The following is a 19,206-nucleotide window of genomic DNA, read 5'->3' on the forward strand; positions in this document are numbered from 1 at the left end:
CCTGCACTTAGGACGGAAGAATCCCATGCACCGCTACAGACTAGCAACCGAATGGCTCGGCAGCAGGTCTGCAGAGAAAGACCTAGGGGTTACAGTGGACGAGAAGCTGGATATGAGTCAACAGTGTACCTTTGTTGCCAAGAAGGCTAATGGCACTTTGGGATGTATATGTAGGGGCATTGCCAACAGATCAAGGGACATGATCGTTCCCCTCTATTCGACATTAGTGAGGCCTCATCTGGAGTACTGTGTCCGGTTTTGGGCCCCACACGACAAGAAGGATGTGGAAAAATTGGAAAAAAAGAGTCCAGCGGAGGGCAATAAAAATGATTAGGAGACTGGAACACATGACTTATGAGGAGAGACTGAGGGAACTGGGATTGTTTAGTCTGCGGAAGAGAAGAATGAGGGGGGATTTGATAGCTGCTTTCAACTACCCGAAAGGGGGTTCCAAAGAGGATGCATCTAGACTGTTCTCAGTGGTAGCTGATGACAGAACAAGGAGTAATGGTCTCAAGTTGCAGTGGGGGAGGTTTAGGTTGGATATTAGGAAAAACTTTTTCACTAGGAGGGTGGTGAAACACTGGAATGCGTTACCTAGGGAGGTGGTGGAATCTCCTTCCTTAGATATTTTTAAGGTCAGGCTTGACAAAGCCCTGGCTGGGATGATTTAGTTGGGGATTGGTCCTGCTTTGAGCAGGGGGTTGGACTAGATGACCTCCTGAGGTCCCTTCCAACCCTGATATTCTATGATTCTATGACTCTCCTGTTACTCAAATGACTGAATGGACTTTGATCAGTTTCCCAAAAATATCACTTCTAAGAAGAAAAAAAGCATGTAGTTTTGGACCAAATGGAGAATTTTAGAGGAAGTTGTGAACATGTGACAAAAAATAAGGCTAAAACATAACTAAATTTAATTTTCTCTATTACAGAACCTATAATGAAATGAAGAGATTTGTATGAGGAGACTTCAGCAAATAAGTTAATTTGATATTAAGTTAGTTTCTTTATATGGTTATTTTGCATCTTAAGTTTGAAAAAATGAAACACCAAGTTATATAAATAAATTATATCTAAATAAACAAAAGTGCACAAGTAAAACCTGCCCCTAATCCTCTTGGCAGTAACCATACGTGAAGATTAGTACTCAGGAAAGAGGTGATGATGTTAGAATATTTTAAAGAGTACCCCTAATAAAGTACATAATATATTATAAATGAGTAAACTAAATGTTTATATTGCCATATAACAACCTCACCGAAGAACATCTGATTATTTCAGGATACTCAAAGAGTTAACAAAATCTGGAGTGAGTCATAATGAAAGAAATTTGGTTTCTCAAGAATATCCATTAACAAAAGCTTAAACAGTCTTACTATTTTTAAATTATGCTCAGGAAATAGGTACTTGCCTCTTGAGAGATTTTTCCATTCTAGCTTTAATACACATCACTACAACTATGAACTTTCACTTTTTAACAAAAATGTGCAAATATTTTTGAGTTCAAGTTCATTAAAAATACTGTAAACAGAAACAATTTCATACCTGCCTAAATTTTGCACGGGCCTCCTTTTCTTTCATTCTTCCATGTGCAACTAAGTAGTCAAACACCTCTCCTGAACCAGAAAAAGATGAAGCATAAGTTATACTGCTCAGGCTTTATTATTTATACCAGACTATCAAGAAAAATACCCACATACCATGAATTTGGGCCAGATGCTCAGCTAGTGTTAACAGTTGTAGCTCCATCAACTTCAATAGAGGATATGACCCTCTATGTACAAAAAACCTCAACTTATATATTGTGACAAAGTTCCTCCTCTGCTTTGGTGGGTCCTGCGCTTATTGGCGGATTTTCTCGACTCAGAGGTTCACGGCAGCCCTCAGTTTGGCCACTTTCGTGGCTCAAATCTGCCATTCACTCAGTTAGCCTCATCACTGGCCAGCATGGGGAAAAGGAAGAAGAATAATGCCTGCAGCCTCTACTGATCCACCTAGTGGATCGGGGAACAGGCCAGAGACCTTCCCTCTGGTGGAATCCAAAGTCCAGTTCAACTCCTCCGATACCAAGTAAGAAATTGGGGGGATAGAGGGATGAGGGGAACCTGGGCCTGCCCTCTACTCCGGGTTCCAGCCCAGGGCCCTGTGGATTGCAGCTGTCTACAGTGGTTCCTCTAACAGCTGTACGACAGCTAGAACTCCCTGGGCTACTTCCCCATGGCCTCCTCCCAACACCTTCTTTATTCTCACCACAGGACCTTCCTCCTGATGTCTGATAATGCTTGTACTTCTCAGTCTTCCAGTAGTATGCCTTCTCACTCTCAGCTTCTTGTGCCTCTGGCTCCCAGCTCCGTGCACGCACACCACAAACTGAAGTGAGCTCCTTTTTAAACCCAGGTGCCCCGATTAGCCTGCCTGTCTTAATTGATTCTGGCAGCTTCTTGATTGGCTGCAGGTGTTCTAATCAGCCTGTCTGCTTTAATTGATTCCAGAAAGTTCCTGATTGTTCTGGAACCTTCCCTGTTACCTTACCCAGGGAAAGGGACCTACTTAACCTGGGGCTAATATATCTGCCTTCTATCACTCTCCTGTAGCCATCTGGCCTGACCCTGTCACAATATGTGTAAAAATCCACCCACGCACGTTACCGACTGGGCTTATCAAGGAAAAACACTGTCTGCAGGTTTCAGAAAACTAACTAGTCTGTTTATTAAAACCATTTCAAACATGCCCACAGTCCTGGGGAGCAGAGAGGGGGAAGCAGTCAGGAAAGATTCCTTTTTACTGCTTGTATTTGTTTTCACTGTTCAGACAACATAGTTACTGCAGACCTACAAGAACAGATTCCTTTCTAGTAAGACTTCAGTTTTTTAAAATTCTTATATTAAAATGGGCATTAAATGAAAGACCAATTTAAAGTGCAGTTAGAGTAATAAAGAATAACATTGTAAAAGGGATAAGGTTCTAGGTGTAAGGGGTGGCACCTTATACACCAGACTTGCACTGCATGTCTTCACATCAGTTTTATTTTGTGAGAAGTTTAAGGCCAAAAAGTTCTTCACCAAATGGCTCTCAGATTCTCATTGCTAGTGGTCCCTCTCCCCGACGGTATATGACAAACAGCCATCTCCAGTTGGTGGAAGCTCTATGCCCTTTCTAAACAGCCATTTCCCCATCTAAATGAGTACCAGTTGTGTTCCCAAAATCCACCTGGCTTTCTTTTCAATCTGCCGGCCAGCTGTCCCATGTTCTTAACCCCAACTCCCAGACCTTCTTGCCTCTGTTACACTGCTCTGACACAAGGTGAAGACGAGAGGCAGGTGCTCTCTCTATTGGTGATGTAACTATAAGGATGGGAGACACACAAGCCCTAAGCCTCTGCTAGAATGAAAGTCAGATTATCTCCTGGTATATCATCAAAAACAATTACACAAACATCTGTAAAATAAAGTAATCTACTGTGCATAACATTGTTAATTGACAGCAGAACTGTACCTTAAAGTTCTGGTTAGGGACTCTGTCATAAACATAGAGAAAAGAGTAGCATAAAATCCTCCGGGGCAGCTGTACTAAATCGCTTTACCAATAAGGGGTTAAGAAGCTCAATAACCTAGTTGGCACCTGACCAGAAGGACCAATAAGAAAAGAAGATACTTTCAAATCTGGTGGGGGGAGGATTTATTTGTGTCTCTTTTGTTTTGTTCCCTCTCCGGACGGAGACAGAGACCAGGCAGGTACAACATCTCCTGAAAACATACCTGAAATGAACCATCTAAAATTACAAAAATTGTAAATAAGGCAAGAAAATGCATTAGGTTATCCTTTGTTTTGGCTTGTGAATTTTCCCTATGTTAAAGAGGTAGTTTAATTCCTGTTTTGTAACTGTGAAGCTGAGTCAGAGGGGAATCCTTTGTGTTTCAAATCTTTTTATTTACCCTGTAAAGTTACCTTCCATCCTGATTTTGCAGGTGTGATGCTTTTATTTATTTAAAAAAAAAAAAAAAAAAGTAAAGTTCTTCTTTTAAGAACCTGATTGATTTTCAGTGTCCTAAAAACCAAAGGGTTTGGTCTGTGCTCACATTGTAAATCAATTGGTTGGTATTTTATTCTCAAACCTCCCCAGGAAAGGAGGTGAAGGGGTTTGGGGGGATAGGGACTCCAAGTGACCCTTTCCTGAATTTTTGTGTAAATCACTTTGTGGTGGAGCAATACCATCCAAGGACAAGGAAAGGAATTTTTGCCTTGGGGAAGTTTTTAACCTAAGCTGGTAGAATATAAGTTTAGGGGTTCTTTCATGCAGGTCCCCACATCTGTACCCCAGAGTTCAGAGTGGGGAAGTAACCCTGACAGACTCCATGAGGCAGACAGACAACATGTAATACACAAGACGTAACACAACCCCAGATGTCAAGATTGGTTTCAGTTGGGTATCTGTGCATGAAGATTTACTTTCCACTTTTCAGTTTACCCATAAAACTGGAGTTCAACAACTACTTACCCCCACTGGCATATTCCATTACCAAATACAGTGTCTTTTCTGTTTCAATAACTTCAAATAATTTTACTGAAATAAAAAGGAATGAAAGCTTGCATCAAACAGCAAAAATTCATCAAATTTTTTAAAACACAGCCCGAACACTTATTCTTTAAATTAATAAAATTTATTAACCAGTGACACCACCAAGCCAGAAGATTTAAACAGTTTTGAAAAAAGGAGAATTAAGTTGTAAGAACATCATGAATATATAAAATCTTCTACAACTTTCTCAGGAGTATTTCACAAACACTATACAAAAATGAAATTCATGCTGAAATTAGTGTTTAGTTCCACACAGGAATTCTTACCAAAAAACACACAAAAATCCCAAGTAAATTACTTCTCTATTCCAACTGCTCCAGGTTAGAGAAGTTGTGGAGTTTTGATCAACTTAAAAAGACACAAAGTTTAGGTGCCAAACTGAGCAGATATTCTAACTGAAAGGCTTTCCCAATCAGAATATAATATTAATAAAACTACCACTGTCACAGGTGGGACGGAAGGGGACCAGTAGGAGCTTAGAATGCTGGAAATGCAGCACACTCAGCTCTAAGAATGGAGACAAGGGAGTACCTATTATGTAATAACTTGTATACCTTGTCCATACCTTGTATGCAACAAGCCCTCTGGCCGATTCAGGAACATTAACTGTCTCTGGAACAAGACTGTCCAGCCCTCCTCAGCCAGAAGAATTGTCATCACAAAGTAGGGCTCTGAAGGTGGGGGGAACTAAAGCAGAAAGGGAAAATTACATACTTTGTAACTTGGTTTCTCTGAAGATAGCACTTTGCAGGTTTCTTGGTCCTAGGTCCTAGTTTCTTAGTGAGAGTGGCAAAACTCATTAGCGCAAAGGCTTTTTAACCCATCTGAACAACAGTAAGAGTACGAGCCAGATCCCCTACTGGCCATCAGACACCACCTCCTTGCTGAGTGTTAGCCCTTTCCTCTGATTGAGCAAGTTATCCTTTACGAGCCAAATTTCTGCTTGCCTTACTCATGCAAGTAGTCCACTGAAGTAAACAGGACAAGAGCAGGATCTGGCCCTGAGTGTACATTGTTCATCCATCTTAAAGATTTAATGGATAAATAAAAACCAATATCTAAATATATTCAAACAAAATAGATAAGAGTATAATATTAAAGTCACCAGAAAAACAAATCCAATTCCTACCTATACTGGGATGATTCAATATCTTCATTATTCGTACTTCTCGAAACAACTGTTAAGAAAACAAAACAGCTTTATTCAAACTATGTTTACTGGGGAAGAGCTACTTCAAACATGTTTCAGAGTAGCAGCCATGTTAGTCTGTATTCGCAAAAAGAAAAGGAGTACTAGTGGCACCTTAGAGACTAACCAATTTATTTGACCGTAAGCTTTCGTGAGCTACAGAGTGAGCTGTAGCTCATGAAAGCTTATGCTCAAATAAATTGGTTAGTCTCTAAGGTGCCACTAGTACTCCTTTTCTTTTTACTTCAGACATGCTACTTTATACGGGGAATGGAAGTTGAAAGGAAATTTAAGTAAATATTAACATAGCCTTTTATGTTATAATCCAGTACTAGACACAATTACATTATTCACTGTACTAGACATCAGACTCATTTTGTGGACAGCACTGTACTACATTTTTATTATAACATTTGGCTGGGTCTAAAAACCTAGGGCCACATACTACCTTCAATGCACAACAAAACTGCACTTGTTTCAAAACAAGGTATGCAAAAAGATATGTAGGTTCTTATATAGTAACAGCTTTTAGAGTTTCCACTGGCTTGAAACAACAAAGGGCATTTGCAGGACCTATTGCTATTTCTGCCCTTTGCTTATTTGGCCATTTGTATATGCAACTAATTACCCAGTCTGTGTACATAACTCCGTGTGTGTGTATGTGTGTGTGTGTGTGTGCATGACTTCGTGTTTCTGGTGTTGGGAAAAAACTGGACTGTGAAGTATAATTAGGTTTTAGGGGTAACACACCACGAAGATGAATGGAGTCAATTCACACATACCAGAGCTGAATAATACCTACATCAGGTCACATATGAAAGAGTATACATCCATAAGGGCTACACAATTTTTTAGTTTTAAGACCATATAAAGTCTGCCAGCCATGCAACAGCAGTAACAACTGATGATTCTTTCCACCTCCGCTCCCTGCCCTTACTGAAATTGAGAGATGTCTTGAAAATCTCAGCTTTTATTTCACAAAAATTCTAGCACTCATGGTTGCAGAGAAAAGCTTGAAAAAGTGAAGTGAGCATACCCTAAAGGCACAAAACCCAAAAGGGCAAATTAAAAAAAAAAAAAATCTGGAGTTCCTTTAAAGTCATGATTTTTGAACGTTTGGAGTTTGACAATACTGATAACACCTGAGATTTCCTTCACTGAACAATGAACATACTTCTGTTGTCAAAGGTATTCTCTGTGCTTGACTGCTCTCAAGCCTTATGCTTAGGATGGATGTGTTGTAGAAGTCCTGAGCAGAAATACAAGAAAGCCTCACACAGCTTTGGCAAACTGTCCGCTGTCTCAGCGACTATGAATGCCACATCCTGTCCCTTCTTTGACAAAAGCTGGCTAAATCCACAAGTGAGGTTCAAGAGCAAAGACAGCAGTAACCCCTGGACACCTCTGGGGACTTGGGACTGAGGGAAATTTCCAAAAGAAAGGGTATTGCTAACAGAGAGGAATACTGCTAACCCTCCCAAAAAGATTAACTGCCCTTTTTGTATTCTGCAAATAGCACAATCTAAGAATAGCAACAATCACAATTATTTTCCTTAGACTAGATTGAACATTTTGTACTCAGTGCACACCCTTTAGTTTCTTAAGTCTTATGAAAGATAATGGCATTTGCACAAGTAGTAGAACTCCATAATTCTGCTCTCATTTGGTGCTCCCCTCTTCTTAACTACAATTAATATGATTTTGAAAATTAAGCTTTTGATCAAACAGAAGTCTCACAAGTAGATATTTACACTGGTTAAATGCTTCTAGCAGGACACTATCCTTTCTCCTCATATAAATGTTCAACAACTGCCTTCAAAGAAGAAAAACAGAATGTATGTGTGAATCTGTCTGGAAGGTGGGGGGAAAAAGAACCAAATGAAAGGCAACATCCTACAGTTTGCATTAGTTAATTTGAATCTACAAATAGGGCTGTCTGGTAAATAATATTGTGCTCGTATTTGCGTTACAAAGTGTTTTTGCTTTTCCATTAACTCAATTATTCCATTACTAATATGTCAGATGGACTCTGTTTTGTGTTTTGGTATTTTGATTTTGTACATTACATCTGAATTTTTCACAATTATGAAAAGCAATCCAATTAAACAAATTTGTCTGAAATGACCAGACGCAAGATAACAAATCTAAAGCATCAACCTGTAGAGCATGAAAATTTCTGAAGAACTTCTAGGCAGATATCTGAAAAACTGCAATATTGGCAGGAAGACAACAAAGACAGGCTGCACAACATAATAGTATTAATGTCTAAATATAAGTTACTTTTAATGAACTCATGTCTGCCAAAGCAGGATTAAAATGTTACACTTCTATAAATAAAAGGATTTAGAATCTGGAAGAAAAATCCTAAAGAAATACAATTTTACACATAATCTGAAGTATGCAGTAATCGCCAATATTATGCACATTATTCTGTTCAAAGATTCCAAAGGGATTAAAAGTTTATTAATTAGTTCAAGACTCAAACTGATTTCACAGTGACTGACAATTTACATGATATGCAAATATACAACACGAAAAAGGCAAATTAAAAAGCAGACCAAAAAATCTGCTTTCCTAAAGCCAGGTCATGAGGGACTAGAACCATAAAGGGATTTAGGCACCTCACTGCTGCTTTAGAAACATAAATCCATAACTGAACTCCTCAAAAACCCTCCAGACATTCCCTAGGTGTCTAAATTTCAGCCAGAGGTCATGCACAAAATTGCCTCAATCCTGTTGCCTGGCACTTAGCTCATACCTAAGCCCCAAAAGGATCCTCAAACTATGCATTCCTCTGCCTCTCTCACCTGTGAGGTTGAGCTGGTAGGCAAATTATGACGAGTACACACCAGCAGCAGGTGATAGGAAGAATCCCATGCACCGCTACAGACTAGCAACCGAATGGCTAGGCAGCAGTTCCGCAGAAAAGGACCTAGGGATTACAATGGATGAGAAGCTGGATATGAGTCAACAGTGTGCCCTTGTTGCCAAGAAGGCCAATGGCATTTTGGGATGTATATGTAGGGGCATTGCCAGTAGATCGAGGGACATGATCGTTCCCCTCTATTCGACATTGGTGAGGCCTCATCTGGAGTACTGTGTCCGGTTTTGGGCCCCACACAACAAGAAGGATGTGGAAAAATTGGAAAACATCCAGCGGAGGGCAACAAAAATGATTAGGGGACTGGAACACATGACTTATGAGGAGAGGATGAGGGAACTGGGATTGTTTAAATCTGCGGAAGAGAAGAATGAGGGGGGATTTGATAGTTGCTTTCAACTACCCGAAAGGGGGTTCCAAAGAGGATGCATCTAGACTGTTCTCAGTGGTAGCTGATGACAGAACAAGGAGTAATGGTCTCAAGTTGCAGTGGGGGAGGTTTAGGTTGGATATTAGGAAAAACTTTTTCACTAGGAGGGTGGTGAAGCACTGGAATGCATTACCTAGGGAGGTGGTGAAATCTCCTTCCTTAGAAGTTTTTTAAGGTCAGGCTTGATAAAGCCCTGGCTGGGATGATTTAGTTGAGGATTGGTCCTGCTTTGAGCAGAGGGTTGGACTAGATGACCTCCTGAGGCCCCTTCCAACCCTGATATCTATGATAGTGATACTTCCCCTTTTTACCCTATAGCCTAGTGGTCAGGGGACTCACCCAGAATGTAGGAGACTTGGATTCAAATCCCTGTTCAGCCTAATGTGGGGCAGGAATTTGAAGCCATGTCTCCCAGATCCCAGTTGAGTTCCTTATCCACTGGGCTATAGGGTATTCTGGGATGGGTCTCTCTCAATCTCTCCCGCTGAAGCTGTTCTACTTCCTATGAAATACTCAGAAATACTTGGAGCAGGGATTGGAACCTGGGTCTTCTGAGTGCGTGCCCCAGCCAGAGAACTATAGCCATTTTCACTCTCTCAGACCCACTAAGTATTTTATACAAAGTGGAACAGCTTCAACAGAAGCAATTGAGAGATCCACTCCACAATATCCTAGAACCCAGTGGTTGGGGACTCACCTGGGATATAGGATACCTGGGTTCAAATCCCCTGCTCTGCCTGATTTGAAGCAGGGAACAGAAACCAGGTATTAGACTCTCCTGTACTCCAAAGTTAATCAGGTACGATGTGGTGGCACACTGCATATGGCAAACAGCTGAAGCTGCATACCACTTTTTGTTACAGAAACTTTTCGAACACCAAGTTCCAAACGCTAAAATCTGGAGCTACACATTAAGTAGATGTCTTGGCCTCGGCAACATGGTTATTCAGTCTCTTCCCTAAAAAACTCCTCTCCTTACAACTGCCTGTTCACAACTGAAGCTACTCAGTATAGGACCAACCTGTTATAGAATCCGTTCCAGGCATACTTTTCTGACAGCTTGTAAGCCTGCAGTTGCTGGTCTCTGCCACATTTCAAGTGGCCTTTTAGCTGGTACCTTGCTCTGCCCCAGCCTGTAGGCATTCCTAGTGTGTTTTCTCTTACTATGGAAATTCAGTTTCAAACCTAACTCACAACAGTTAAGTTATATAGACACACCAGGCGTATGTACTAAAATATTGTTATGATGGGGACTGGGCAATCCCACCACCTCATTGACGCTATTGGGCTTGACCATTTGCCTTCCATTCTGGCTAAATAAGGGAACAATTAAATGCCCTTTTGTTTAATGATAGCTGAAACAATGGAAAGTCACTGCCCAAGGAATAGACAGCATGCAAAAAGGGGCATGGCTGGGCCATGCGGCCCTAGGAGGTTGTCAGGGGTTTGATAACAAATGCAGGAGATTGATCTGATTGCACTGTGTGTTCACAAGAGAAGAAGAAACAGAAAGGCCAAAGGAGCAACAAGAAAGGCAGCAAGGAAGACCAGCAGATCGCCAGAGAAACACTTGTTGACCCTGAGAAAAAGCTAAGAGAGCTTTTGGGTAGCACTCTGGCTGGAAAGAGGCTTGGAACTGTGAGCAAACAAGCTATCTCCTGCTGTTTGGCTCTACTGTGTTCAGGGAAACAACACTATGTACATTCTTTGTAAATAAACAGGCTTGCATCAAATAATTTGATCCTTATTTCATCATTAATGTCTCTCCCCATCAGAAGCAATCCATATGACCCCGAATATTGGCTAACAATATTAAGGCATTGTGATCAAGTTGAAAGAAGGAATTCAAGGTGCATTTTTCATTCTGTAGAACAATTCAATAATACAGACAATGCAAGAGAGAGAGAGAGAGAGACTATGCCTCTACTCCAAGCTCAGGGTGCGATTCCCATGCTTGTGTGCACATGCACACGCAAATACAAACAGCAGTGTAGCCACAGCAGCAGCAGCAGCAGCAGCGGCGCTGCTGAGCTGTGTTGAGTACACGCCCACCGGTTGCAGGCAGGTTTGTATTCTGCAGGGCGCAGTCCTGCTGTGCTACTGCAGCTACGCTGCTACTGACACTAACCCGAGCTCCATGAGAGGTAGCATGACTATGGGGACACAAGCAGGGGAGTCACATCCCTCATTCATAGCATAGACCCAGCCTGAGAGAGGGATGGAGAACATATTTAGGGTTAATGGCCAAGGCATCCACTCCGTAGTTGTATAATTTATGCCGCAGGTATCAATATCAAAAAGGTGTATGTAAGCTACAGCCACTTGAGTCTATCATGTAACTCTTGGGCACACTACCATATCTACATTTTTAAGAGGCATATTTAGTCAACAGATCATATTTAGTTTTTTTCAAAAAGCAAATTAACCACATTGAATTTTGGCCAGAATATTGGGGCTAATACCCCTTTTCTCGTAAGAAAGGCTATAAAATCTCTAAGAATTACTTGTTCAGAATCTGAGTTTTCAATTTTGTCCGTCCCCCCAAAAATGGCACCTTCACAGTATCACCGTATCGTTCTCAGACATTTGGTTCACCACTGACCCAAAGAGAAAAGAGCTCTCTGCTAAATCACCAACACTATTTCTTGCAGTGCTCAACCTTGCTTACTGCAGCTTGTGAGACCTGATGAGATCACAAGGTAGTAGGTTTGCAAGCTACTGGAAGCACATGGAGAACACTGATACGTGAAAGGTTATACAAAACCCGTAATTAAAGCAAATTTTATTCAATACTAGTTACATGAATATTAATAATGGCATTTACAGCAGAATAAAGGTTCTCTAATCATGGGAAGATTCCATGGTGTGCTTAAAAGCACACCGGAAGTGGGGAAAGAATGTGATCAGCTACCCAAAAATCAGGTCTCTAAGCCTAATGATTTCAAGCATTCAGATCAAATCACACCAATTCGTTCTGGCCAAGAGTTCCAGTAAAGGTAAAACTACCGAGACACTGGTGAGTTTCTAACAAAGTTCCCAAGCCAATATGATTTAAACATAAGAGAAAAATATTTTAAGTATGAACATTACTAACCTAATTCATAAATTCTATTTAGGAAAATTGACTTAAACTACAGGTTGTCATAACCAGAACATGTGGTGTATTTCTCTCTTCTCTTTTGGCATAAACACAAAATAGAAGGTTAATGTCTTCTTGAAGATAAACAGCATTCACTTAAATTTAAACTATGAGTAGTCACTTTTGATGACCTAATTCAAAACAATCTGAGCTAACAAACAAAATAATTATTTTAACAACAGTCTCTCTGCCTTCCACATTGCCCTCTCCAGTCTACCCAAAAAATGGGCTGCCAAGGTCATCCTTCTCAAACATCAGTATGACAGTATCCTTCATCCTTAAATCCTACATTGGAACCCCCTGCTCTACCACACCAAATTCAAGCTTCTTGTCATTTGTTCAAGGCCCTGCAGAAAACATAGACCGCCCTTACTTATCTGCCCTTATCTGTTTTCACACTGCCCCTTCTCCCATCACTTCTACTCCAAAAATCAGGCTACTGTTGCCTGCTTGTTTATCAGATTCTCACATAAACATCTTCTTCCATACCAACCCTAATGTGTCGTATGCCCTTTCTTAGCTTATTTGGTAAGCCACTGCTCCCTCCGCATTTAAATCCCCCCCCCGAATACTCACTTGTGTTGTGACTCAACTAAGAAGCTAGCAGATTACACTAAGGAAGATATAGATACTCGGAGATATTTTAGACAGAGCTGGTAGTGCCAGTATACTTAAGGTTGGCCAAGACACCTCCCAATAAAAAGTCCTGGTTAGCTGTTTTTAAGAATGAGAGAGATTATTTAAAAATATATATGAGCAAAACAATGCCTTTCTCCTTTGTTCTTGGAAACACTGGAACTGATTTAGCAAAAATTATTATTATTTTGTAAAAACATCACACAGCCTGAGGCAGATACATGGCATGGAAAATTTCCATCCAAACAGTCTGGCAAAGTTACAGGCATCCAATAATAGAATTGTATAATGGATAGCATTTGGCAGTCCAACTACAGACTTCACTACCAGCTCCACTGCTACTAATAATAAAAAATGGACCGCCACCTACTTAAGGTAAAACATTGCAATGAACCACTTTTAGCATTTCCAATTTGTCTGTTTCTCTAACAGCTTTTAAGCGTTTTTGCTCTGTCTGCACTGGAGAAAATGTTCCCTACAATTCAGTTTTAAAATCAGTTGGGAACACAATGTGGACAAACCTCAAGTAGCCAGAACCATTTGTATATCCTGTCTAGCTACACTTATTGTCAGAAGCCTTAACTTCACCTTTCTTCAGAGGCCTTAACTACACTGGTTATAAAGACAGTTTCAGCTGCTAGAATCTGGTTTTTACTCGGGCTCCAATTGGTTTTAAAAGCAGTTTGAATTTTTGGGTAAATTTCCCCAGTGCAGGTAAGGTTTTTGGGATAAGGACTGTGTATTTTTTGTGTGTGTGTTTGGAAAGCACATAATACACTGTGGGCTTAACCTAAAACAGGAACAACAACAACATGTTCAACCTGTTGAAAGTTTCTTACATTTTGAATAGGTTTGAAAAGTTCTAGAGAAAACATTCTATCAAATGTCAGACCACCTAACAGGAAACACACACGCAGAAATATATAAGTATGCCAGTATGAAAGAGTGAAATATGTAGGTTAGTCAAAATTATTTTTTAAAAGCACAAAGTATATGGGGTCCTAATTTGCATATAAGTTTAAAATATGTAGCTTTCAATGAGGTATTTTCACCATTTACTCCAAAAACAAAAAGCAGATTGAAAAATGAGATTCTCTCAGGTGTAATCATCCTAAACTTCTGATGTTCAGAAAGTAGTAAAAACGATCCTAAAGCACATCACAAAAAGTCAAGCACTCTTCCGCAAACACCAGCAGCTTCATGGCTGCTTGACTGAAAAAGGTCATTGCAATTCAGGAATATTATGTCCATATTTTCAACTTCTTGAAACCTGCATTGAGCACAAGGATGATTGATTAAAACACAGTATGCATTTTACTACACAGGACTCTACAGGGAGCCTACAAAAGAAATTGTAAGTAGTTTTGGAGGTTCCGGAGATAGTATAGGTTACTACTGCTGGAATCTCAGTTGAAATCTTCCTTCATCTAATTAACAAAGAGCTGGAAGCACACAAGAAAAACAACTGAAAAGTGATTTGGAGATGTTATGGAACCTTTCCATTACTTAGCTAATAATATGACACAGTTTTTTCCTTCTCACAATTAATACTGAAAATTCAAATTTCTAACAAATTTTTTTTTACATCAAAATGCTGAAAAATTGTGGATGTAAAATTACAGGAGACGGGACAATTGAATTCAGAAATCTGTCAATTTTTTAAAAACATGCACTCCTGTCCAGCCAGCTCAGTTCTGATCGAGCCATAGCTCCACCACATTCAGACTGGGTATATCCAAAGCTCTGAAATAGTGCAAGTGCTGAAAAAATAAGCAAGCTGCCAAACCTGTATTGATATCTCAGGGCGGACAGAAATGCTAACTCAGAGTATGTCTACACTGCAATTAAAAATCTGCGGCTGGCCTGGGCCAGCTGACTTGGGCTCACGGGGCTCAGCTAAGGAGCCTTTTAATTGGGTGTAGACATTTGGGCTCGGGTTGGGGACCGGGCTCTAAGACCCTGCGAGGTAGGAGGGTCCCAAAGCCGGGGTTCCAGACAGAGCCCGAACATCTACACCACAATTAAGTGGCCCCTTAGTCTATGAGTCCGAGTCAGCTAGCACGGGCCAGCTGCGGAAATCTAATTGCAGTGTAGACATACCCTCAATTAGTCAAGTTTATCTAGACTGGAGAGACTAATGTTGTGTTAGTGTGTTTTCCCTACAGAACTACAAGTTTTTCATTTTGGACAACATGTCTTTCTGTCTGAAGAATAAATATGCTTGTGAACTTAATCTCTCAGTATTTATTTTATGTTTCATTTTATAAAAATTGGAGTTTCTTCCTCCCCACCTCCCAGCACCAAAAACAATTAGTGGGTTTTTTTGTTTTGCTTTTTTGTTTTGTTTTTTTACAAGGGGGGTAAACACAACCCATGAACTAAGATCTGAGCCACGGGAAGTTTATCATCTTCCAGTGCTGACACTTAGATACTGAATATGACTGGTCAAACAGGATTTTAAAGAGTAATTGCATTCAAGTAGGTCAGCAGCTAAGTACACTTCTGGGAGAGACATAATTTTCCCCAAGCAAAATAATCAAGTTTGTTAGTCATCTGCAAACAAGTCAGATACACAGTTCTCACATTTGAAGCACAGGAATTAAGAATAAAAAAAAATACAAGTTCTCTCAGACATCCTAATTTTTTGTACCAGGATTTCCTATGTACACCTACTGTATGTTAATACATAATTCTTAAGCAAGCCATTTCGCAACACTATCATAAATCCAGAATCCCCCAATACCAAATCTGAATGTCAGAATAATTTTTATTAATCAAACCGCTTTCCTAATCTTCCTCAGGACATAGTAAGAGTTTTATTGGGAAACAGGCATTGGTAAATATCTGAAGTTTGACCTTTAGACCTTCTTTTAAACTTCTCCATCAGGTCTTACTGTACCAGTTGGCCTTACTAAGCGAAAAAGCAACAGAAGTGAAACCTTCTAAGGGCTTGATTCTGGAAAGTGCTGAGCACCCTCAGCTGCCACAGATTTCAGTGGGAATCAAGGGTATTCAGGACCTCTCAGGATTGAACTCCAAGAAAACAACAGATTTCTTGGAATGCTGTGCTAAACAAATTCCAGAAACCAAAATAAATCAATGTGAGACTCTGTAATTTCTTTTGACAGACGTCTCATGACAATAGTGACTTCCTTCACTACAAATTGTTCTCTTCTTCAATTCTGCCATTTACCCAGCCAGGCAACTCTACTTCTTCTCCACCCTGACTGGCTCCCACAATCCCAGCCACCTATTTGCTATATGACCCCTTCCTCAAATCCTCTCCCTACTTCTTTCTGTAGAAAATTTTGCTGACTTTTTCAAAGAGAAAAATGACAAGATTGATGTGATCTTCCCACTCTCCTTCCCTTTCCCTCCTACCACTTTCTCCTCCTCCCCGCATCACTGGTGCGGAAGACCCTCATCTCCTCTCTTCCTCTAACTCCTCCACCTATCCCACTGACCCCATTCCATCTTGTCTCCTAATCTCTTACCCGACACTCATCCCTTCCTTAGCCTTAACCTCTCCCTCTCCTTAGGTTCCCTCCCATGACAATACAAGCATGATCTGGGGCATGTCTACACTAGAAACATAAATTCACATCTACACTACCCTCCTTCTGTTGGTGGTGTGTGGCCTCACTAGGAGTGCTTCTGTCAACTTAAGAGGGGCTGTGTGGGGGACTGAGCGCCTGGGTATGACATTGCACTCCATAGGATTCTATGAAAATATAATAATAAGTGTGAATATAATGTAAGTGGAATATGCTTCATGCAAAAGGTCTCTCATAAGGTATCATTACAAAGCTTATAATCTATTGTGTGTGGTCATCCTATTTGTATAAATGTATCATTCTTGTATCCGAAATTAGAAATATGAAATATAACTCTGAGGTCCTATTGTAATTATGCAAAGTGTGGGCCATTAATGGTGGTTTGGAATCTTGATGGCTCCCACCAACTAGGACAACTGGTTGTAAATGGCTCTGTTTCCTTGCAAGCCTTCCTGTGAGTCAGACCAGTAAGAATGAAGGCTTGGGGTCTGCCAGGACATGTGACGATGTCACCTGTACTGGAATCCATCTTAAACCTGGTGCTTTTCCATTTAGAAGGAGGGGTGGGGACCCAGAGACACAAAAGATTCCCGCCTTGTGCCAAAGCTATATAAGGGGGTGGAACAGAACAAAGGCTGCAGTCATGAGAAATCCCCTAGCTACCACCTGAGCTGGAACAAGGACTGTACCAGGGGAAAGGATTGGGCCCAGACGAGGAAGGAGTCTAGTCTGTGAAAGAAGCTTATTGGAACATCTCTGAGGGTGAGAATTACCTATATTCAGTTTCTTAATTTACTAGGCTTAGACTTGCGCATTTAGCTTTATTTTGCTTGGTAACTTACTTTGTTCCGTCTGTTGTTGCTTGGAACCACTTAAATCCTATTTTTTTATATTTAATAAAATCACTTTTGTTTATTAATTGACCCAGAGTAAGTAAGTAAGTAATACCTGGGGGAGCAAACAACTGTGCATCTCTCTCTATCAGTGTTATAGAGAGCGGACAATTTATGAGTTTACCCTGTATAAGCTTTATACAGGGTAAAACAGTTTTATTTGGCATTTGGATCCCATTAGGAGTTGGGTGTCTGGGTGCTGGAGACAGGAGCACTTCTTAAGCTGTTTTCAGTTAAGTCTGCAGCTTTGGGGTTCAGACCCTGGGTCTGGGCGTGGTTCAGACCCTGGGTCTGGCTCAACAAGGCAGTGTTCTGAAGGCCCAAACTGGCATGGAAAACGGGCTCAGAAGTAGTCTCAGCACATCAAGTAACAGTCCCAAGGGGGTCTCTGTGACCTAACCTGTCACACTGGGCTCTTAGCTCCACGTAGCTCCCCATCACTGAGAGCCCAACTGCCCCACTGGGCTCTGGGGTCCCTGCCACCTGGAATGAGAAGCCTCTGGGTAGCAGCCGGGCTGGGAGCGGGGTAGGAGCCAGGAGGGCTGGGAACCGCACGGGAGCAGCCAGACTGGGTTCAGGGAGCCCAGAAGCCCACCAGCCCCAGTGACAGCGCAGCTTTCTTGTCAATTTCATGGCTCCAGCACAGAGCCATGAAATTGACAAGAATGACAGCAACAACAGATGTAAATGTGACGCAGTGTCTATATAGACACTGTGTCACATTAACTACACCGACGTAAGCCCTACGCCTCTTGTGGAGGTGGAGTTATAATGTCAGTGTAGTATGGCACTTACATCAGTGGGAGCAAGGCTATAGCGTGTATGCTACCATAATGAGGTGGACTTAAGATGCCTTATCACAACCTAACATTGTAGTGTAGACCAAACTTTAGTCTCTTCCAACCCAAAAAATCCCACTCTTGATCCCACATGGACCACCCCACCTCCCTTTCATCTTGAATTTCATTGAACATGCTGTCTAAAACTGCCATCTGAAGTTTCTCCAAGACAATTCCATTTTAGATGCTCTGCAAACCATCTTCCACCCCTTGTGCTCTAGCTATCAAAGTATTTAACAACTTCTTCCCAGCCAAAATCCAGAACAAATACTCTATTTGCATCTTTCTTGACCTGTTGGCTGCATCTGATGTCAACCACTATATTGTTCTTTTTAACATCTTGTCCTCCCTCTGCTTTAGTTACAGTCCTCTCCTGCCAGCATACATCACTTAAAACTTTAGTGTGGCATTCGGAGAGGGTCCTGCTCACTACCCCCTTCAACTTTGTGGGGCTCTCACAGGGCTCCATCCCTGGTCTCCTCTTCTTCCTCTACATATTATCTCTGGGCAATCTCATCCACAAACACAAATTCAGCTTTCATGTCTATACTGACTGGTAAATCTAACTCTCTACTCCGGACCTGTCTCTGCCTGTCCCAACTAAAAATCTCAGTCTTCCTGCCACCTCCTCATGGATGTCCTGCTGTCAGTTTAAAGTAATCATGACTAAAATAGAGTTCTTAAGTTCTTAATCTTTTCTCCATAAGCCCTTCCCCATCCTTCCTTTCTCAGTCACTGTGGACATCACCAACTTCTCTGTCACTCAGACCTATAAACTAGGTTTCCCTCAACTCAGCCCTTTCTAGTTCTTCATATTCAGGTACTGTATAAATCATATCACTATGTCCTGCATAATATCTTGAAGACTGAGTATTTTCTCTGTCCACACAGCTAAAATCCACAAACTACAGTCTAACCACCATTTTCCAACAAGCACCTTTGCATATTCTCTGATGCTGCCCCAATGAATATCCACGCAGCCACCTGACTGTTCTCCTTCAAACCCTTCCTTTAAACTCTTCTTGATGTGATGACTTAAAAAAAGTGTCTCAAAAATGTACAG

The 19,206-nt window shown here is 41.0% G+C and overlaps 1 protein-coding gene across 5 annotated transcripts in view; it reads right to left on the reverse strand.

The window, feature by feature from the left end:
• Positions 1-19,206, reverse strand: part of MARK1 (microtubule affinity regulating kinase 1) — a 115,480-nt gene that overhangs the window by 44,050 nt on the left and 52,224 nt on the right. For all 5 annotated transcript variants that reach the window (XM_074949228.1, XM_074949227.1, XM_074949226.1 and 2 more), the window contains exons 4-6: positions 5,712-5,760; positions 4,502-4,567; positions 1,549-1,619 (exon numbers count right to left, since the gene is read on the reverse strand). In XM_074949228.1, the coding sequence (XP_074805329.1) occupies positions 1,549-1,619; positions 4,502-4,567; positions 5,712-5,760 (186 nt within the window). The remainder of the gene's footprint in view (positions 1-1,548; positions 1,620-4,501; positions 4,568-5,711; positions 5,761-19,206) is intronic.

This window comes from Natator depressus, chromosome 3, assembly GCF_965152275.1.
Source record: "Natator depressus isolate rNatDep1 chromosome 3, rNatDep2.hap1, whole genome shotgun sequence".
Classification (NCBI taxonomy): Eukaryota; Metazoa; Chordata; order Testudines; family Cheloniidae; genus Natator; species Natator depressus.